Here is a 23,636-nt window from a genome sequence, read left to right as displayed (position 1 = left end):
TCACAAGTATAAAAATGAATAATCAATTTATAATAATATAAATTATTATAGAATATAAATTATTATAGAATATAAATTAGGTTTTTTCTCTAATTTATATTTTATATATTTATATTGTGAAATTTGATTTAATACTAAATTGAATTTTTCCATGTAAGTTTGGAGTTATACTCCCTAATATTATATATATATATATATATATTATATATATATATATATATATATACACACACACACACATGTTGGTATCAGCTTTTGTCCCTCTCATATCTCATATCAGTCTCTGCATTAATCTATCTCTTAGTGTTATGATCAACAACTCAACCCTCACTAGTAACACCACCTCCCATCACAAACCTGTTGCTTATTTGTTATGCCATACAATTTACTAAAAACACAGAAAGGGCAACAAAAGTACTGAGGAACCAAGTGTACTTTCTTGTTCTCTTGGCAGTAGCTTCCTGTTCCCTTCTCTTATCATCTAGGTTTCTCCTATCTATCTCATTGTTTCTTTGTTCTAATATTTAAGGACCATCAACAGATGATGATGACTGCAGGGTTTTATGGAGACACCATAAAACTCTCACATGCAGTGCAATGTTTGTTTGTTTGATTGATAGAAAAATCTTTTTTTTTTTTTTGAACAGTGGTCAGATAGACCTTTTTCATAAACAGTTTAACTTACAGTATAATATTGATAGCTACCTATTGTTGCTTAATCAGTGGTTTGAATTAAATGGAATAACTGAGAGGACAGGCCTTCACAATTGCTTACAAATTACAGACAATAACTCATGAGCTTCAAACCAGATTTGTTTTAATTTCCAGTTATGTAAAGAATATTGGACAAAGATAGTGAAAGTAATGGTTTCTAGGAAGATAATGAGGTTGAAAATTTAAAATATTTCTCTTCTAAAAGTTTCAGATGCCAGAACTTGTCAGTCATCCGAAATCCCTTTAAGTGTTTTCTTGTATCTATTCCAATTCAAGTTTATAAAGGAGATAAATCACTCGCAAAATGCAAGCAAAAGGAAAAGACAACAATCTGAACAAAATTTAGAATGATTTTAACATGAAGAGTAAGGGGCACTTAGCAAATTATATATAATATAATATTGGCTAATGATTTTTTTTTTTTTTTGTTATTTAAACAAAATATAAATAACTTTTCATCTCAGGTTTCACCTGTATTTTACTTACTTGTAATTAGAGTAGTTTTTCAGAAAAATACTGCTGTAACTTGTCTATCGTCAACAGTATTACTACATTAAGTATGATACATAGATGGCTATTTTAATTATATACTGCATCAGTTCCATATACTGAAGTTTTAGTCATTCAGGCTGCTATTCACAACATCAGTGAATATCAGAGACAATGAATTCTCATACAAGCATATGGCTGGCTGCTAGTATATACCATTAAAAAGTCTAAAGAGGCTGGTGCTCTTACTGGCTGATGTTGGGACAAATTTTCATTTCTTTCTCATATTTATTGTGTTTTTAACACAGCTAGTCCACAAGAGATGTTATCTCAAGACAAATTCTGTGGTAATTGGCCTACCAACAATTTATGTACATTAATTAAGATACATAGATGGCTATTTTATGCACTAACTCTTTGTTGTATATGAAACACCATTTTAATATATCAATAAATATATAAAAAGTTGATGCACATTAAATTAATGATTATTTTTAATACCATTAAAACACGTAAGGAACATATTGTAATCAGAAATATAGTCATGAAAGGTTTAATGTTTATTTTTTAATTGGAAGACAGATTTATAATAATTTGAATAAACCAAACCTTAAAATGAGATGAAAGTAGGGAGGGCTACAAATATCAGGCAAAAACAGGATTTTAAAAGTTTTTCAAAGAAGGGCTAGCCAAAATGGAGGTGTTTCTTATAAGCATGTGCACCTTATAAACTATCAAGTATGGTAAGAATATATAACATGTGGGACTTGTTAGCATCATAGTATATCCCTTATCAATTAGCCTCTGCCTTAGATTTTGAAGGGCCTTAAAATTTGGCTCTTGTCTTTCATGGAAATAGTAATGTTTGTATCTTACGAACTTTAAACCAAAATACCACTGGAAGGCAGCAGCAGCAGTAGCAATTGCAGTGGCCATGGCTGCAGTGGCGGTGGCAGTGGTGGTGGTGGTGGTGGTAGTAGTAGTAGTAGTAGTAGTAGTAGTAGTAGTAGTAGTAGCAGCAGCAGCAGCAGCAGTAGTAGTAGTAGTAGTAGTATGATGATGATGATGATGAACGTGATGTTGATAGATTAAGAATAGGAGATGATGATTAAATGGTTTGGGAAGTGGAACTGATGGTTGTGCATATGAGAAGGAAGATGAGATTATAATGATGATGACAATGACACTGGTGCTGGTGATTGTGATGGTGATGGTGGTGGCATTGATCAGATGATGGGATGTTAATGTTTAGTTTGAACTAGATCAGGATTATGTTTGATAGGAAATCAACAGAGAGATACACAGAGAGATAAACAGACAAGAGAGCATATAAAGTAGACTGGCAGACAGATAAAATGGTGAAAATAGACAAAGTTATGGAAGATATTAAGTAGTGTGAAAGAAATTAGTAAGCAGGCATGAAGAGACAAAGGTACATGTAGACAGATAGACAAGAAGACAAGTAAAATAGACAGACAAGAAGACAAGATAACAAGTAATGAAGACAGACAGGTAGACAAGAGGACACAAGTAAAATAGACAGACAAGAAGACAAGATAATAAGTAATGAAGACAGACAGGTAGACAAGAGGACAAATGTAATAGACAGACAGATAGGCAAGAGGACAGGTAAATAGAAAGAGATAAGGGCACAAATGTAGTAAACAGAGAACTAACTAACAAGAAATAGAAAGAAAATAGTCAAGATGACAGGTAAAATAGACAGATAGACAAGAAGACAAGTAAAATAGACAGACAAGAAGACAAGATAACAAGTAATGAAGACAGACAGGTAGACAAGAGGACACAAGTAAAATAGACAGACAAGAAGACAAGATAATAAGTAATGAAGACAGACAGGTAGACAAGAGGACAAATGTAATAGACAGACAGATAGGCAAGAGGACAGGTAAATAGAAAGAGATAAGGGCACAAATGTAGTAAACAGAGAACTAACTAACAAGAAATAGAAAGAAAATAGTCAAGATGACAGGTAAAATAGACAGATAGACAAGAAGACAAGAGTGAATTAGAAAGACGGTTAAGAGGATAGGTAAAATAGACAGAATACAGAGAGTTGGAATAAAAGAGATAGACAAATGAGACATGAAATAGAAAGACTGACAGATGGACATAAATAGGACAAGCAGACAGACAGATAGATATAAAGATAAATAAAATAAACAGACAAACAAACAGATTAGATAGACAGACAGGTAAAATATGAAAAACAGAAGGACAAGAAGCCAAATAAAGAAGTAGGCAGATGGATGGATGGATGAGAGAACATGTAAAGTATAGAGAGGGGCAACTAAAACAGAAGGATACAAACAGGCACTAGGAGAAGTTTAACCATCGTATAAGCCAAACATATTTCCAAAGGATATTTAAAACAGGGTAGGTATGTAGACAAATTAGTTGAATAAAAATAAGCAAAGCAAGTTAGACAGATTGGCAATTTAATAGATAGATAGAAAATATTAGGGATAAGAGCAAAAGATGAATAGAGAGCACATGAGAGTTATGTGACATCTAGTGATTGATTAGACTAAAAGTGGATGAAAAACAACTGCAACAATAGTTCTTGAAACAGTAGTAGATTATTTCTGTTGATGATGTAAGCATCAGGGATGGTTATATTACCAAACTTCAAAAGAAAATATGTAATTAATTCTGATACCAGCCAGAGTAAGTCAGAATCCAAGAAGAGGATAGGTGAGGTTAGAACTAGCAGAATAGAGTTGTGTGTAGCTGCTGCCTTAATGCCTGTGAGAGAAGTGGGTGGATGTGACATTGAGAATGGCAGGGGTAGATGAAGAAAGAAGTTTTGAATGAGAGTGGAAAGCAAAGTCGAGGCCAAGGTTAGAGTGGCTTTCTGTAAGCAGTGCCGTGATTGAATTTTTACAATTATGTTGAAATGTTATTGCTAAACACTATTGCTGATTGCAGCTAAACACTTTTGTGGGTTATAGCTAAACACTTGGTGGATTGTAGCTAACCACTACAGCAACTTGCAACAAATTAGTTAAATGGTCTTGTGGATTATGAGACTCACCTTTCTCCTACTAATAAGGGCTGAGCCAATGACAGCCCCTCTGTGTGGTTCCTCAGTCTGTGAGAAATAGCAGCTGAAACTCCCTCATATGACATTCTACTCCCTGAAATAAAGAACACATTGGACAATGTAATCTTGGATACATTATGACTTAATAAAAGACACCATGGTCATAGCTGGAATGCTTTTGGTCATAGATTTGCTTGATCAGGGTTGACCAGGGGTTAAATAGCAACAGTTGAGTGTTCACCAAGAGATGTTTCACTTTGAATTACATATTATGATTGTGTATGCTTAATAACACTTTATGAATCAAATTATTTGACCTTAGTAATGCTTCATGAGTAAGTACTAGCTAACCCTGAAGGACACTTCATAAACACATGGTTGTTTGTGCTTAGCATCACTTTATGAATAAGATAGTTGTTTGCCCTTAGCAACACTTCATGAATAAGGTAGTTGTTTGCTCTTAACAACCCTTTGGGAATAAGGCTGTTGCTTGCCATTAGCAATATTTCATGCTCAAATTACCAGTTTGCTGTTAGCAACATTTCATAAATCCATAACAGTTGTCCTTTAACAATACATCATGAATTGGTAACACTTTATGAATAAGTAATTACTTGCTTTTGGAAATACCTCTGGGTATACTTTGTCCACAAGGTTTTACCAAAGGTAAATAATCGTTTGTTCAGTAATTAGACTTTCTGCAAGGATTAGAGTGAAAATGTTAAAATATATGACTTTCAATGACTGTGATGATAGAAGAATGTTTAATATATCAGTGCCTGTACAATTATGATGGTAGATAGTTGTGTACCTCTTGTTGGGATGATGGCTAGCAAGGCAAGGTTATTGAGATAATTGTTAAAATCAGTTGACTGTACCAAGGAATAAGTTATTACACACATCTTGGAGAGTTGTTGTCAAGTTAAATACATCTAGACACACAAAGACAAATCTATCATCATCATTATCAACCTCTAGATCTTACTATCTTGAATTCTTGGACTCATAGAGTCAGTTACCTGATTTCCATGGCATATAAGTGACCAAGATCACAACATTCCCTCTGAGCAGGATGCCAGTCCATCATAGAGCTACTCATTTTACAGCTGGAGGGACATAAAATAAAGTGTTTTGCTCAAGAACACACTACCCAGTTCAAGAATTGAGACTATGACTTTGTGATCATGAAATCATGAATGCAACACCATAACCACTTGACCTCACACCTTCATGACAATCTTTTTCTATTTTTTTTTCAATCTCTAATGACTAGAAAGACTCTATGATGCCATATCAAATATGGTCCAGATCAACAATGATCACACAGCAGAATATGAAGCAATTAAGATGTGGCTATAAGGAGTCATATTAATCATCTGATGTAGTGTCTCATCTATCCTCAGGCTATCAGGTACCATTATGGTGTTCATGATTTACAATAACTGAGTGGTTGAGATGAAACAATCTTGTATCATGGATCATGGGTTTGTTTTTCTCTGGGTAAGACATTTTTTTTTAATGGTTTAATCAGAAGAGGAAGAGAAGTTCCCATAATCCTTTATACTGTCTCTGAGACTGATGACAGGAAGGGCAAAAATTATCCTTAGACTGGTTCTTGCTCAAATGCAGTGGACCCAGCTAAAACACTCAAGGCTCAAGGATCAGGTGATTGTGGTAAGCTTTTACATTCTGGTTTTTGAGGGAGAAAAACAATGTCATAATTAACCCTTTTGCTACCACATTTCTATTGAAACATGCATTCTTTGTTTTAATTTTCAAATTAATTAAGAATTTATTAAAACATTAAGCTGGTCACTTTCCATGCTGGCATGGATTGGACAGTTTGACAGGGAACCAGAGAGGTGCAAGGCTGTGTTGAGGTCCAATGTCATCTTAGTATAAATTCTAATATAAGGTTATAAACAAGATCTTTCTCAAATAGAGTTTATATCATAGAACTAAGGACATTTTCAGGTGGCTTGGCATGAAAAGAGTAAATCAAGATGGCATAATGATCTATTATATTAGCACAAGACCAATACAAGGAATAATTATTTCTTCAGTGCAAGAATATCCATGTTAACTCCTCACCAGTACCTGCATGCTATAAAATTTATCAACTTAAAGTGATCATAGATGAATTAGATATTGATAGGATTTGAACTTAGGATACAGAGGAACAAAACTAAGTACTGTAAATTATTCAATCTAGTCCACTGCTGTTTCTTTACACTAAATTTTCCTTCCATCCATCCAGAGTTGATAAAATAAAATACCAGTCAAGTACTTGAGAAATTTAATATTGCTGTAAAGTATCCTTGATGTGAATGAAGTTATAATAGAAGACTACTTAGTTATTTTGATTAAACAATTATTCTCAATGCAAATTTGAAGTTTCCTAATCAGCTTAGACACTAATACTCCCTCTAAGTGGTTAAGAAACTTGTTTCCCAACTATACAGTCTTGAGATCAGTCCTACTGCCCAGCATCTTGGGTTGTGTTCTGCTATAGCCCTAGACTGACAAAAGACTTATGAACAGATTTGGTAGACAGAAACTGAAAGAAGCCTATCATATATATATATATATATATCACGTGATCACGTGACTGACCAGACCATCAGATGTTGCTACACATCGCTGGTCACAATGTGTTCGCATTGTTTTAGCCTTCGAATGACGCCACCCCGCTGGCTAAGCGAGCATGCCAATATATATACTTAAATATAAGAGAGTTACCGCTAAGTGGTTAACTCTAGTGCTAAAAATAGCTCCTTTTTCTGGTATATCCACCAAAGGTTGTTTCCAATGGCTATACCAGAAAAAGGAGCTATTTTTAGCACTAGAGTTAACCACTTAGTGGTAACTCTCTTATATTTAAGTATAAATTTGTATTGTCTCCCTGGTTTTTTATGTGCTAAGCCACTTGGTGTTAAACTGATGCTATTATTAAATTAATATCTAATTTTTCACCCTCATTTATGAATATATATATATATATATATACACATATATATACGTGTATGTATGTATATATGTATATACACACACACACACACACACACACATATATATATATATATATATATATATATGTGTGTGTGTGTGTGTGTGTGTGTGTGTGTGTGTATACATATATACATACATACAGTCTTGAGATCAGTCCTACTGCAATGTTGTTAATTTCCAGTCTTCCATGAAAAATGTGTCTGACCATGGGGAAATATTATCTTGGTTGGAAACTGCTGAGGGTTGGCAACAAGAAGGGCATCCAGTGATAGAATATCTGCCTCAACAAATTCCGTCTGATTCATACAAGCATAGAATAGTTGACAGTAAATGACGTATGACTGAAAATGAAAAATTTAATGGTGAAAATATACTGGTTTCTAATGTTCATGAAAACAACAAGGTTATCTCCACAAATTGTTGTGCTCAAACTTTATACTCTACTTAGGATTCTATAGTGCTTAGTGAATATGGGATCAATAAACTACTGGATAGGACACAAGCCTATTGCAACTTTCTGAGAAGATACTGTAACTATATACCACAGTTAGATGAACTGAGTTATGTAGAATTGTGCCCAGCAACAAGATGCTTGTAGTCAATATGAACTAATAAATCAATATCTTATCTACTTATCAAGGCTGTTAATAGGTTGAATTGTTAGAACATTGGACAAAATGTTTTTGATATTTAACAACCGACATTTATATTCCAAGTTCAAATCCTGCTAAGGTCAACTTTTTCTTTCATCCTCCCAAAGCTATAAACCATCCCAGATTTGAACAGAATTGTTTGGTTATTTTGGCTAAACATCCATTCTTCATGCAAGCAAGATCCAACTTCGCTAAATCCCAAAATACACACATACTGGTTATAAACAAATTTGTTAAACACATTAAAAAGTTTTTAAGAAATTAACATTTCTGACACTGAAACTGTGCAATTGGCTTTTCTAGAGTCAAAAGAAGAAAAAAAAGAGATGTATTTATTCTATAGAGTTTATATAATTGACATTGATGGGCTTCCAACTTTTAATGACTGCCCGTTATCTTTATTGGTTGACAGACGCAATTACTTCAATTAGCTGACCATATTTTTTTTACTTTTTTGTAAGCTTTTATTGTTGTAGTTGTTGCTGTTGTTGTTGTCGTCGTTGTTGTTACTAAGTCCTGAGTAGTCAGAATACAAACATTTGCTACAAGTCATGTTACAGCAAGCAGAACTTTCTTCTCACCTGGCAACTCATTTTTAAACTATAACCACCACCCCAACTACCTTGCCTCCTTTCAGCCTCACTATGACAAAGTACTTGTGTCAAAAGTAGATCAGATTGAGGGAAGGGGGAGGAAAAAAGAAAAGGTGGAGGGGAAACAAATCTCAATCTTATTCCAATCTAAACAATTTTTTCTCCATTATTTTTATTTTTTATTTTTCACATAATGCTCTGATTTCATTTATCTACCAATTATATTTTGTTGTTATTTGTTGCTGGATTTTTTTTTTCAATAATCTAAAACAGTTTTGTTAACAATTCCAAACAAGAGGGCTCTTCATAAATCTTCGTCTTTTAAGTATTAATTGTCAATGTAAAAACGATGATGAAGTCCTGGAAACACTTTCTTTATGCTCCTTTTCTTACCTTGTCTTTTTCTTAAAGGATTTATTGATTCTAAAAATGAGAACTAAATGAAACCAAAATGTTTTATGGGACATTATAAACCTTAATCTTGAAACAAACATTTTTAGTACTTTGTATTAGTAAACTTTAGTACATATGTAATGAACTAGTTGATATCTATTGGTGACAGCAAACCTTTTTATATCATAGTGTTGAGATTTTAATTTCTTCAATAATTCTTGATACTGAAGTGTCATATATAAATATATATATATATATATATATATATATTATATATATATATATATATTATATATATATATATATTATATATATATATACATACATGTATGTATGTATATAGTTGAAATTTATAGAAAAACAAAAGACAAAGACAGGTGTATGAACAACAGGCAAGTGTAGTAGTTTGATGCTAAAGAAAATTTAAAAGACTTTTAAGTTTCGAGCCTACACTCTTCAACAGAAAAGAATAAGAGAAAATAAACAGTTTGAGAATGAAAAAAATGTGTAGATTTCAGCAGTCCAGCATAATGAATAATAAGAAAAAAGTTTGAAAGGAAGGGAGATAGTAATACAAAAATAGGTTGAAAGAATGGGAGATAATAAAGTGCTGGGAATCCCCCAAAAAAGTATGTGTGTATGAGTGTGAGAATGGCATGTTTGAATGTGTGTGTATGAATAGGGGCTAGTGACTCTGACATGTGTGAGTGTGTGCGTGTGTAATCCCTTAAATAATGTGTTTTTTTATTCTTCATTTATTTTTCAAAATTAAGATAAACAAAGTTCTATTTTAATCTAAAATATACTCTCCTTCATTTTCTACAACACTTTTCTATCTATCTGGTAGACTTGCAAGGCCCTTCTTCCAAAATTCGCTTGTCTATGATGAAAAATACTCCTCCAGTACTGTTCTGACCTTGTCTACAGAATTCATTTTTTTTAATGATTTTGAAGACTACAGAATAAATGATAATCAGATGGGACAACGTCTGGCAGATATGGTGGGTGGAACATCATTTACCATTCAACATGCTCCAGTCTTTGAAATGTCATCTTTGCTGTATGTGGTCAAGCATTATCCTGATGGAAGAACACCTTTTGTTTTAAAGCCAAAAATGGTCATTTTTCTTCTAGTGCTGATTTGAATGACTGGTTGAATGACCAAATCCAAGCTTCTCTGCTAGTTCCTCAACAGTTATGATGAGATTGTGTTCCACCAGGGTTTACAGGACATCCTCATTGAGCTACAGATCTTCCAGGATGAGGCTCAGAATTTTAGGAGCTACTGTTGACACTGGCTTACGCTTATTGTCCGATCTCTATATACTGCATTAATATTCCTTTAACTTTCCCATGTGTTGCTGCTCATAAAGCAAAATATGCCGAATATGCTCTTTTGTCATTTCCATTATAGCTTTAACTGTTAAAATAGAACTGCACTCTTCAAAATTTGCACTACGAATAAGTACTAGGTAAAATTACTACCTGCTTTTATAGCAAGTTGATACAGGTAGTTTATCCCTTCCCCCTCCGACTTTTAGTTCATGCAATTGAAAAAAAACACATTATTTATGGGTTAACCCAATGAGTATATATATATATATATATATTTTTTTTTTTTTTTCCAGTTTCAGCTCTTGAGCTGTGGCCATGCTGGGGCACCGCCATTGTGGTGAAAGAGTACAGCAGGGATCACCACCCCCTGCCAGAGCCTTGTAGAGATTTAGGTGTTTTCGCTCAATAAACACACACAACGCCCGGTCTGAGAATCGAAACCGCGATCCTGCGACCGCAAGTCCGCTGCCCTAACCACTAGGCCATTGCGCCTCCGCAATATATATATATATATTTGAGATTCATTATAGGTATAAGAATATACCATAAACAAGTATAAAAATATGGAGAGAAGATGTTGAAACAGAAGTAGATATATTATAAAATTGGATTCAATGCATATGTATTTTTCGAAAAACAGTGCAAAAATGTAAGAAAAAATTTTAAATCATAGTGATTATAATTATAATTGAAAATAATTTAAAGATTAAAATCAAGAATAAAAATAAAAATAAAATTTAAAATTTAATTTATGCATTATCATTCTCATCAGTAGGAGTGGGTGGGTGATAAGTAGCTTGCTTACGAACCATATGGTTCCGGGTTCAGTCCCACTGTGTGGCATCTTAGGCAAGTGTCTTCTACAATAGCCTTAGGCCAACCAAAGCATTGTGAGTGGATTTAGTAGATAGAAACTAAAAGAAGCCCATCGTATATATATATATGTGTGTGTATATGTTTGTGTGTCTGTGTTTGTCCCCCCAACATCGCTTGACAACTGATGCTGGTGTGTTTACATCCCTGTAACTTAGCAGTTCGGCAAAAGAGACCGATAGAATAAGTACTAGGCTTACAAAGAATAAGTCATCCAGCATGGCCACAGTCACATGGCTGAAACAAGTAAAAGAGTAAAAGAGTAAAGAGTATATATATATATATATTATTTACCAGAAGCTTAAAGCTGATGAACAAGACTATGTCTGAGAGTGAAAGCAGAGACATAATCAAAGAATTTTATTCAGAGAGAGACAGCGATCAAAGACAGGGTAGGCTGGTGTGTTCAACAGAAAAAAGATAAGAAACAAAGACAATATTAATTAATTCAGGTGCATTCATATATACACAACACATACACCACATATGACACACACTCACACATTCCCACACACACATACATAAGGGTGCATGTGTAAGGGATGGATACAAACATATAAAAAATAATAAAGGAGCACACATTCTCAACAAAAACATATATATATATGTATGTATATATATATATGTGTATATATATATATATATATATATAATATATATATATATATATATATATATATATAATATATATATATATATATACGTATATATATACGTATATATATATACACATACATATATACATACACACACACACATATATATTATATATTTTTATATACATATATATATATACATACACATATATACACATACATATGTATACATACATATATATATATATACACATATATACATAAATACGTGTGTACTTATATATATATATATATATGTGTGTGTGTGTGTGTGTGTGTGTATGTATATATATATACATACATATACTTACACACACACACACATACACACATATGTATTTAGTTTTAGGTAAATACTCATTGATAGGTTATCTATATCATGATTTTGCCAGAAGATTCTTTTTATTTTTTGTTAAGTCTATTGCATGTCACCTAAAAATGCATGGAACATCACTACTGACATAGATGTCATATGTTTGCCAACATAATTAATAATGGAAATTTTTAATTTGATATGGAAGACAGAAACAAGTTCGGTTATTTGTCATTTACTATTAACAAGAGAGATAACGCTACTGAACGTGTTTTATCCTTAAATTAGACTTTTCACCACCTCCATCCTAAATCCCTTGGCAGTAGTGCTAGTTTACCAGAATCATTAGAGTATCAGATAAAATGACCTGCAGTATCAAGTTATGGACCTTTGCATTCCAAGTTCAAACCTTGCTGAGCTCAACTTTGCTTTGGCTCACTAAAATCAAGTACTAGTCAAGTACTGGATTAATTTTATTAATTCCATAAATGACATTACACTACCAGATGAATTATATGAAATGTTTATTTTCTTACTCATTAGATATACATGGTTATCATTTTTGTAGGGTATACAAAGGAAATTTTTATTCCTCTTTATGAGCTAGTTGATCTTTCCAGACCTTACACTACCAGTTGAATTAATGTAGATTGATGTTCACTTTGAACATCTTTATGTTCCATGTGGAAGGATAATTGAAGTATTTAGTACAGAATCTAGCTGATGAGGCCAGGTGGAGGAGGGACTGGTCTGTCAGATGGACCAATTGAAAAATTGAGTATTCAGTTTGCATGTTCAGAGGAACAGTGGTTACTATAACAGGGGTAAAAGATGCAGAGAGAAGAAATGATAGGTCTGTGAGCTAAGGATAAGACATCAAAAATATGAATGCACTGAATAATATTTGTCATAATGATAGTTTCCAACAATAATACTGTTTCCTTTATTCATTCAGTTTTAATTTATCTTGCAGAAAAATGAGTGGACCGAACTTGTATAACCAAGGTGGAATCCCTTCTTCTAAAGGAGAGTCAAATACTCGAGTAAATATGCACATCCCTGCTCTCCGGATTCAGTCGGAGACCCCACTGCCAACAAATTGCAGTCAGACACCACCAGTCCTACAACCCAGTGATAAATCAGTGCAGTTGCCACCACTGAAAACATCTCGCAGGAATCCCAACTGCAGTAAATTGATCAACACTCCTAGAGATCCAGTGCAAAATATACCCTGTACTGCACAGCAAACTAAAAACATTTCTTATATTGTATCCGGCTCCTTACAATCAAATTCTTGCTCCCGACTTAATAAAAACAGTAAGTATCCTTCTAAGTTCTTCCTGTTTTCATCTATCAGAAACTTCCAAGCCAACAAGGAAACCTTGATGTGGTCTCTAGTCATGCTAGAAACAACAGTCAAATTCCCATAAATCACATAACACTATCTTTAAAATGAAGGACACAATGAATAATGTGTCCCTAGAAATACAATGTTGAAAAAAAAAGTAAAATAGATGAGATAGTCACAACTGGAATATCTTTAATCATAAATCTACTTGGTCAATGCTGGCCGAGGGCTAAACATTAACAACATTCCTTTTCTTCTCTTTATCTAATTTCCAGTTTAGGCTGCTACCTTTGATTTTGTCCAGAAGATTCTGGATTGGTTATAGTTGAATCTTGCTGGGTTTATGATATGTGCATGTTACTATTGACAACACAGAGAGCAATCAGGCACTGGTATGGCTGTGTGACAAGAAATTTACTTCCCAACAACATGGTTCCAGGTTCAGTCCCACTGTATGGCACCTTGGACAAGTGTCTTCTACTACAGCCCCAGGCTAACCAAATTTGATAGACAGGAACTGAACACAAAACCCATCATGTGTGTGTATCTTTGTGTTAGTCTCACACCACTGCTTGACAACTGGTGTCAGTTTGTTTACATCTCCATAACTTAGCAGTTTGACAAAAAGAGACTGATAGAATAAGTTCCAGGCTTTAAAAAAATGTACTAGAGTTGATTTGTTTGACTATACTTTTCAAGGCCGTACCTGCATAGCTGCAGTCCAGTGAATCAAAACAAGTAAAAAAGAAATAACAATCACACCATAGATCTCTTTAATATCACGCATACACACTACAAAATATGTTAAGGTGATTTGTGAGAATTTGTTGTTGGTTGATCATTATGTTGCCAGTAGTTACATGCATATATAAGCCTAGCAAAACTTCCATTGAATAAGGAATCATTTACAGGCTTAGGAGAGCTGTGATTTCTTGCTACTATGTTATGTTGTGTGTGACCCTGAGATTGCAATAACATGAGTTCAAGTACTTATCAACCTCTTAAACCTCAACTTCATAATTTGTTCTTATCATCAAGTGAACTTTTAACATATAAATTTTTACATTAATATGGGCTGATTTTCAGGACTGGACTACCTATTTTACAACAGCCTTACATATATGATATTGTCAAAGATATATATATATATATATATATATATATATATATATATATATATATATATATATAATATATATATATATGAATATATAATTATTACAAATTTAGGATATTTATCAATATATAAGCAACTCCTATTTCAGGATTACTTCATGGTATGGTATATGCAGAGAAATTAAATCAAATAAAATAATTAAGATAACATAAAATGAAATTATTTAAATAAATATATCTTACCTGTTATTAATTTGTGGGGAAAGAAGGTAGTACAAGTAATTGCTACACATGTTTCTGCACTGGTGGGGTGTGTATTAAGGCTATACTTAATACATAAATCCACCAGTGTATATTATTATTATGTACGGGTAAAAGTTTAAAATTATATTAAAAATAAAAATTACGAATATATTTTAAAATATTAAATACCTAAAGTACAATTAAGATATATATTGAAAATACTCTACCTAAGGAAATTTTAATGATTAAATTAGAAACATATTAAATCTTATAATATATCTAAATAAATATTATAGAAATTATATTACTTGTGATAATTTAGAGTGAAATATACCCCTGTCAATACTAGTATAATAAAACATATTTTATGTCAAATGTGAGTTAATAATCTAGAATAAAGATTAATTAGTAAATACAACTACTTATGTTAGAAACTTAGTGAATAAAGAAGTAAAGAAAGGTAGATAACTTTGAGATATAAGGTTTAATCCTGCAAGTTCAAGAGCAAATGGCTGCTCCCACTGTCAGTATTATGGGAATTGGGTATAATATAAAAGAATAAAATACTCTGAAAAATACTCTAAAAATAATAATATTACAAGAGAGGTTGAAGTCAAAGGGAGATAATAACTAGAAATGGGGCTATAATTGTAAAGGTAGCTATAAAGGGAGTTTTAAAGTGTTGTAGATTTTGAGATTTATGTTACATAAATGTGGCCTGATTATTCATTTAAAGGTAATATTGTTTAATATATATGTTAATTGTACTTTAGGTATTTAATATATATCTTAATTGTACATTGGGTATTTAATATTTTTAAATATATTTGCAATTTTTATTTTTAATACAATTTTTAACTTTTACCCATACATAATAATAATATACATAGCCTGAGGACGCACTGGTACATTTATATAATTAGAAAATATAATAGACATGATGTTCCAATAATATGCAAACGAATATATTAGACTTTAAATAATAAAAGCATGACCAAATCTTTATCTAGTCATCAATTACTGAAATTTTGCGTTGCATTTTCTTAAATGTCAGCCTTCCATATATTTTACCATTTTGTTTAATATTTTCCAGATGGAGCTTTCTATGGGCCTCAATGTATAAGTTTGAATGTTCGACAAAGCAATCCAAACATCAGTTTTAATGCTGTACGATTAGAACCTCTCAACAAAAGCCTAAATTCAAGTAGTTTGCCATCAGGGCCTGTTTTTCAGAATCACACACCAACTCTAAGTGAAAACTCAAGCATTCGATCAACACCAAGAGATAATATGCTCTCACAGTCTTCATCCCAATATTATGGAATTGGTGACCGATCAATAGGACTCACAACCCAAAGTATTATAAACAACAATAGTATTGTAGATAAACATAACTTTTTAGAATCCTCTCTATTTCAAGTTGACAATAACCTAAGCAGCAACACCAACAACAACAATGACAACAATAGCAATAATAACAACAACAAAATAGAATCACAGTCAGCTAACTCCAGTTCTCAGAATGCAAATGAACTTCCTTTCACTGCCAACTTATTAACAGGTAGTGACAATCAACAAATGCCATGTGAAAGCTCAAAATCCTTGTCTCCTTACTTTGTGGAGAATTCTCCAACACCTTTCTCATTTAATAACAGTCCAAGACACTCTGCCAATATGAGCTCTCGTCTCTCTGGAAAGACAACCTCACCTTTATCAATAGATGGGGTTGAACTTACAACTCTAATCAGAACATCACCTACTTCACTGGTAGCCTGCCTCAATGGATCACGGATCTCATCAGCAAGTTTTTCCCCTCAGCACATTGGGCATTTATCAGCTCGGAGCTGTGGAACACCCAACTCAGGGTCAGGCTCATCTGGTAGTCGTAACTTCAGCTATACCCCACAAGGAATATCTTATGGGATAAAAAAGGAAATTGATTCAAACCTCGGTTTAAACAGCCTAGAGAATTATCTGTTACCTCTCTCAAGTGACAATAAAGATCTTTTCATGAGGAACCAACTGGTTATTCCTCAAGACCAAGTCGCTTATGTAGAACAGATGTATAGCAATCAGCGCATGGCCACATTGGACACTGAGCAGTTCTCAGTCCCTTTCTCAAGCAGCAACTTCAATGAGCAGATCAACAATCATAACAACAACATGACAACAAACATCAACAACAATCCAAACAGTAAGCCCCCTGCTGATAACCCAACCTCTGTAAGTACCAATGACACAGGGACAATCCCCACACGTCCACCTCCATCTTATGCACAAGCCCTACATGAACAAAAACTCAAGCAACAAATTGGGCTTCCATTGACATCTGCAGGCCTTCAACTTTCATCAAACTTGACTGTAAAAGCAGAACATTTTGAAGATGGAGAAAAAAAACAAATTTGCAAGTGGATAGATTGCAATTTATTGTTCACTGAGCAAGATGAACTTGTGCGACACATTGAAAAAGTGCACATCGATCAGAGGAAAGCTGAAGACTTTACATGTTTCTGGCAGGGTTGCCAACGCAGATTGAAACCTTTTAATGCTAGATACAAACTTTTGATACACATGAGGGTACATTCAGGAGAGAAACCAAACAAATGCACTGTAAGTTAACTTCTAAAATACTTCTGTTCATATATTTGACCATGTAGCTTTACTCAGAGCTACATCATCATCATCATCATCATCATCATCATCATCATCATTTAATGTCCGTTGTCCATGCTAGCATAGGCTGGACAGTTTGACTGGGCTGGCATGCTGGAAGGCTGTGCCAGGATCCAGTCTGATTTGGCATGGTTTTCTATGGCTGGATGCCCTTCCTAACACCAACCACTCCAAGAGCATAATGGGTGCTTTTATACACCACTGGTACAGATGCCATTTGTGGTATCTACCATGACTGTGATTTTGCTCTGCTTAATGGGTCTTTTTCTCAAGTACAACATAATGCCAAAGGTCATTTCCTCCGTGAGGCCTAACACTCAAAAGGAATTCAGCCACTTTGCCTCCATGTGGCCCAATGCTCAAAAGGAACACAGCCACCTCGCCTCCATGAGGCCCATTCAAAGCAGTAGTAAATGTGATAGCTAAGTTGTGATGGCTAAATTGCCCATAGAAGTATCACATTAAGTAGGGTGTTTAGTCCACATCACTCCGTAAGGAGCATAGTGCTGGTTTCACAGTTTCTCTAGCGTATGTATTCCTCTGTGGATGGGATACTGGTCCATTGCAAGATTACTCACTTTTACCATCTGAGTGAACTGAAACAATGTGAAATGAAGTGTTTTGCACAAGAACACAACACATCACCTGGTCCAGGAATTGAAACCACAATCTTTTAATTATGAGTCCAACACCCTAACCACCACGCCATGTGCCTCCACTGTTTATACAAGTGGTCTAGCTATAAAAGAATGACAGATATAGTAATGATGGCTAAACAGGTATAGTAGCGACAGTGATATGTATGTTGTATGAAGCCTTTAGAGGTGAAGATAGGTATCATGATGACTGTGGAAATGTAATACTGTGCTGGTGCAGTGGCAGCTGTGTGCGTGTGTGTGTGTGTGTGTGTGTGTGTGTGTGTGTGTGCTGATTGTCACATTCTGCTAACTGTAGTGTAGGTGTACTAGTGGCTCTGTAAGTGTACTAGTAGCCATGGAAGTATGTTTATCAGAGCATAATTGTGGTGATTGTTTGGGAGATAAAATGGTGGTTGTGTATATATGAGTGAGAACTCAGATACTTATGTTGTAGATGGGCAATAACCACCAGGCCTTATGAAATTTTTTATAAATTCATTTAACACTTCCAAATAATTATTGACATAAGCACAAGACCAAAGATTTATAGAAGTTTTGAATGACAACATAAGCACAAGACCAAAGATTTATAAAAGTTTTGTATGATGACTATGTCTTCTCAAGGACAGCATTAACAAAAGGGTGGTATCTACAATCAGATTTCTTTAAGTAGAAATCTCAGAAAACCTCAAGATTTTAAGAGTGAGAAATAGAAAATTGTAATTCTTTTTTTTTTTTTTTTACTTTCACCGATTTCATGGACTGTGACCATGCTGGAGTTTTATCATCTGATATGGAGATGGTGATTACATTGGAGTTTAATTCAAATCATTTGAGCACTACAACATGTTTTCTATATTGAGCATTTCTGAGTCTCATCTGCTGACTCAATACAGTTCTACATTTTACTTGCTGAGACCTTTACAATGTTAACTTTTAGGCCTCTTGAGTCTCAGCTCTGCTTCCGTGTTTGCAACTTTACCTCTCATATTTCGACCAATTAGCAACAAGAACTAAGTTGTTACCATACAGCAGTTCTCATGGATAGCTAGTCTTGAATACCTCTGGGGAACTACAATAAAGAAAAAGGGGTTGAAAATCAAACCCTGATATACAATATATCTGCATTTTAAATTCCTTACAGAACTTGTTGGTAATGCTTGCCTTATTGACAACACCCATGTAAATGACATGTATAGCTCTTACAAACCATTAATCTACAACCCATTCTCTTAACAACTCCCAAATCATGAGACACTGGGAAAAATCTTCTCCAAGTAAATGAATATGAGGTACAGTGGCTTGCTCTTAACTAAAATTTTCTATGACAGGCTTCCACACTGTTTCTGTCTACCAAATTCTAGTTGTAACTGTGGTAGAAGGCACTGTTTCCTTCCTGACTTAATCAGAGGAAGAAGAAAAACACCCATGATCTTTACTTGGATTTCTGAGACTGGAGGGAGGAAGGGAGAGTGTTATCCTCAAACCAGAGACCTGGCTCATATACTTGTAACAGAGTCGTGGATTCTGTTTACTGGTCAGGTGACTGTATTAAACTAGGCAATGGATTAAGTCTACCACCAAAGAACACGAATAGTCTAAGTAGCTATCATACAGTTTCCAGCTACCAAATTCCATTCAAGGCTTTGGTCAATCGAAGCTATGTTAACAGACACTGGCTCAAGGCACGAGACTTAGGGATTGAACCAGTCACCATATTGGTGTAAAACAAACATCATTACCATATAGCCATGCCACCTACATTTTAGCTGGCTGGCTAATTAATCTACTGACTTGTCACATGAAACAAATTAGTATTGATTCTTGATGTAGGGTCTTTAGATAACACAAATAACAGTGCATGATACTATCTCTCATAGTGTTTTGTTGTTGTTGTTGTAGTTGTAGCTGTTGTCGTTGTAACACCTAGCCAGCCCTGACTGGGCAGATCTACAATCCAAGACATTCTAGCTATAACCATCTCATCCTTTTCTCAGGTGCTGCATATCTAGGACTACATTTCCCTTCCTTTTCAAAAAGGTAGAGTGTAATTTAAGGTAGATTTGACTATTGTTTCTCTCACAGATAGCAACCCCAAAGAATCTCCTTCACTGAATCATCGTGTTTATTTTTTTTAATATGTTTGATCTTCACATTTCAATTCACTTTGCTTTTCATCTGTTTAGGAACAATAAAGTTAATGGAAGTAATTATATAGAAGTATACCTTCCTTTCTGAAATTGTCCTATATCCTAGTCAAACCAATATTTGTCTTCCTTGTGCCTAACCAAAGCAACAAAGTTCATAGAGAAATAATGGTCTCTGTGGTATCTGTGTATCATACTAAATGTATATACAGCATAGAAAGGCTTGCTCTTGTAGTTTTGTTTGAGAGAAAATCTCTTCATAGACATACTGGTAAAAACACAATATATATCAAAGTGAAATGAACATTGTTGTAACAGTGATTCACGGGAATGTTAGATGTGCTTCACCATTCTTGAGGCTTGTCCATAATGTGTATTCATTTGTCATATGCCTGAATGATATTTGTACTTCAATATATAAGATATAGTAAATAACACATTCACTGATACTGCAGCTGGGATGGAAAAAGAAACTTAGTGAACAAACAAAAACCATGGCAGTAAATCATTCTATAGTGTATATACATTTAGTATGATACACAGATGGCTATTTTGATCTAATGCTGTTTTAATTACAATCAAATTGAATGCCCTTAGAAAATGAAAACATTCATGTTAAAAACAGGTCACAAAAGCTACTGCAAAGCCTGAGAACAATATATGAGATATGTGCATAATGAATGACTTCTATCTATTTATCTATCTATATATATATATATATATTATATATATATATATATATATATATATATATATATATATATATATATAGGGAGAATTCACACAAAAAAACAGAAGATGAAAACAGGTGGTGTAGAAAACAAACAGATGTATTAGTATAACGCTCAGGAAGTGAAAATGTCTTTAACGTTTTGAGCCTACGCTCTTCCACAGAAAGGAACTCAGAAAGAAACAAGGAGAGAAAATAAAGAATGTGTAGTGGCTAGCGATCTATATATATCTATATATATATATATATATATATATATATATATATATATATATATATATATATATATATATGTGTGTGTGTGTGTGTGGTGTGTGTGTGTGTATATATATAGTGAAGGTATATAACTAATGATTAATGGTTCACATCTCACAATCGTAAGATCATATGCTCAATACTAGGTGGCACGTTGTGTCCTTGAGCAAGACACTTTATTTACATTTCACATTGCTCCAGTCTGCTCAGCTGGCAAAATTGAGTTGCACCTGTATTTCAAAGAGCTAGCCTTGTTATATTTTGTGTCTCACTGAATCTCTTTAAGAACTATATTAAGGGTACACATGTCAGTGGAGTACTCAACCAGTTGCATGTTCATTTGAGATGGCTGGTCTGTTGACCAGATCAACTAGAACCCTCATTGTCACAACCGAAGGAGTGCCAGTTTATATATAATGAATGGTGTCTAAACATAGGCAGAGATTAAGACACCATGAAAACATGTATGTACATAAATTGAACACCAGCCACATGTGAAACTGCAAGTATTGGATGAGGCATTGAGCAGAAAGTTTACTGCAGAAAGTTGAACATATCAATGCTTTTAGGTTTGTGCATGTGTCAACACATGGCCAACATGAAGGTTGCAGGAAGAAAACTATTGTCAACATAGCAAAAGGGAATGTGTCAGTAAAAGTGTACAAAAAATAGTGTACAAACTGAGGCAGAAGGAATAAGCTAAATTTTTGTGTTGGTACATGTTAAAGGTATTCATGTTCATGACAAAAGTGTGTGTGTGTGTGTGTGCGAATGTGTGTGTGTGTGTGTGTGCGAATGTGTGTGTGTGTGTGTGTGTGTGTGTGTGTGTGGTGTGTGTGTGTGTGCGTGCGTGTGTGTGTGTGTGTGTAAAAAAAAAGTAAAAATTTTAGCAAAGCTAAAATGTTTAAAACAAAAATGGCAAAAGGTATGTGGTGAATATGAATAACGATATAAAAGCAAATTGTCTCTATTCAGAGTTTGCTATTCTAAAACAGAGAAATTATAAGAATGTGGAAAGTTTATTTAAAGACTATGGAATTCCAAGGAGGTGTTGGGAATATTGGGACTTGTGTTGCAGGAGGAAAAGGGATGATCAGTGGGTCAGTAGAATGCCACTTGGACACAGACCTAGGCTTGAGTAATCAGGGTCAGGTTGCTTGGATGTTTGTGAATGAAAAATTAATTAGCGAAGGAGGGATTCCTACCATTTTTTCCTCTAAGACTCTTTTAGATTTAAAAAAAACATTATGTAAGCTTGAGGAGTGGCAGAATCAATAGTGTTGAATAAAGTTTGTCTTGCAATGCTTAACTTCAACTTCTTACTTTCTGAGTTTAAATCTCATCAAAGTCAGCTTTAGCTTTCCATCCTTCTCGTGTCAAAAACATATCTATCAGATAGTAGGGTCAGTTTTACATTTTTTCAATACATTTGAGATGTGAATGGGATTATAAATAATAATAAAGCCTAGCCAGGCTCATGGGCCCGGTTTCCCAGTTTCAGTGGTGTATCTGTTCCCCAGCTAGACGGGATGCCAGTCCATCGCAGCGTTATGCATTTTTGCCAGCTGAGTGGACTGGAACAACGTGAAATGAAGTGTTTTTGCTCAAGAACACATTGTGTTGCCAGGTCCAGGAATCGAAACCACAATCTTATGATCATGATGCTAACACCCAAACCACTAAGCCATGCTCCTCCACAAATGGAATTATAATAGATGAATAAAATAAAAAGACAAGTTTTGTTGAGGCTTTGTTAAATAAATAATTGAAATACTAAACTTCCATAAAAGTATACACGGCTTCTATTATAGTATTTTATATATAGAATGGATCTTCCAGGGGCGAGCTTTCTTTTAAGTAATTTTAATTATTTAGTACATCATCTCACTAGACTTCATAGAGTCTTTTTGCTATTTTAAACCCCCACATGGTGAGAAAGCTGTTGAACAACTATGATCAATGACACTATTTTAATCAATGAAAAGGAAAATAATGTTTAGGAATTTTTTTTCTCTCTTTTTGCAGGTTTGTTTCTGTATATATTGTTCTTAAATATTTTTATATTTTTTCTTATTTTTTTTTTAGTATGAGGGTTGTAACAAAGCATTTTCCAGACTGGAAAATCTGAAAATCCATCTACGCTCCCACACCGGTGAAAAGCCATACCTTTGTCAATTCTCAGAATGTCAAAAAGCTTTCAGTAATTCTTCAGATCGTGCAAAACATCAGAGAACCCATTTAGACACTGTGAGTTAAATTTTACAACTTCAAACTTTCAGTTCCACTCTTTCTTTCTTTCTTTCTTTCTTTCTTCTTTTTTTTTTTTGTTTTTGATAGTTGATACTAATAACTGGTATGAACTATTGGTAAAAAGATCAGAGAAAGCGAGTTTGATAAAAGGAAAATATCAACATA

The 23,636-nt window shown here is 34.0% G+C and overlaps 1 protein-coding gene across 1 annotated transcript in view; it reads left to right on the top strand.

Moving 5' to 3' along the window:
- Positions 1 to 23,636, top strand: part of LOC115210549 (zinc finger protein GLIS3-like) — a 126,352-nt gene that overhangs the window by 87,339 nt on the left and 15,377 nt on the right. Inside the window, exons 2-4 of the mRNA XM_036502298.1 lie at positions 13,045 to 13,388; positions 15,872 to 17,388; positions 23,307 to 23,468. Of these exons, the coding sequence (XP_036358191.1) occupies positions 13,049 to 13,388; positions 15,872 to 17,388; positions 23,307 to 23,468 (2,019 nt within the window). The 5' untranslated portion in view covers positions 13,045 to 13,048. The remainder of the gene's footprint in view (positions 1 to 13,044; positions 13,389 to 15,871; positions 17,389 to 23,306; positions 23,469 to 23,636) is intronic.

This window comes from Octopus sinensis, linkage group LG4 (assembly GCF_006345805.1).
Source record: "Octopus sinensis linkage group LG4, ASM634580v1, whole genome shotgun sequence".
Classification (NCBI taxonomy): domain Eukaryota; kingdom Metazoa; phylum Mollusca; class Cephalopoda; order Octopoda; family Octopodidae; genus Octopus; species Octopus sinensis.
The sequence above is the reverse complement of the archived record's forward strand: the minus strand, read 5'-3'. Positions and strand labels throughout refer to the sequence as shown.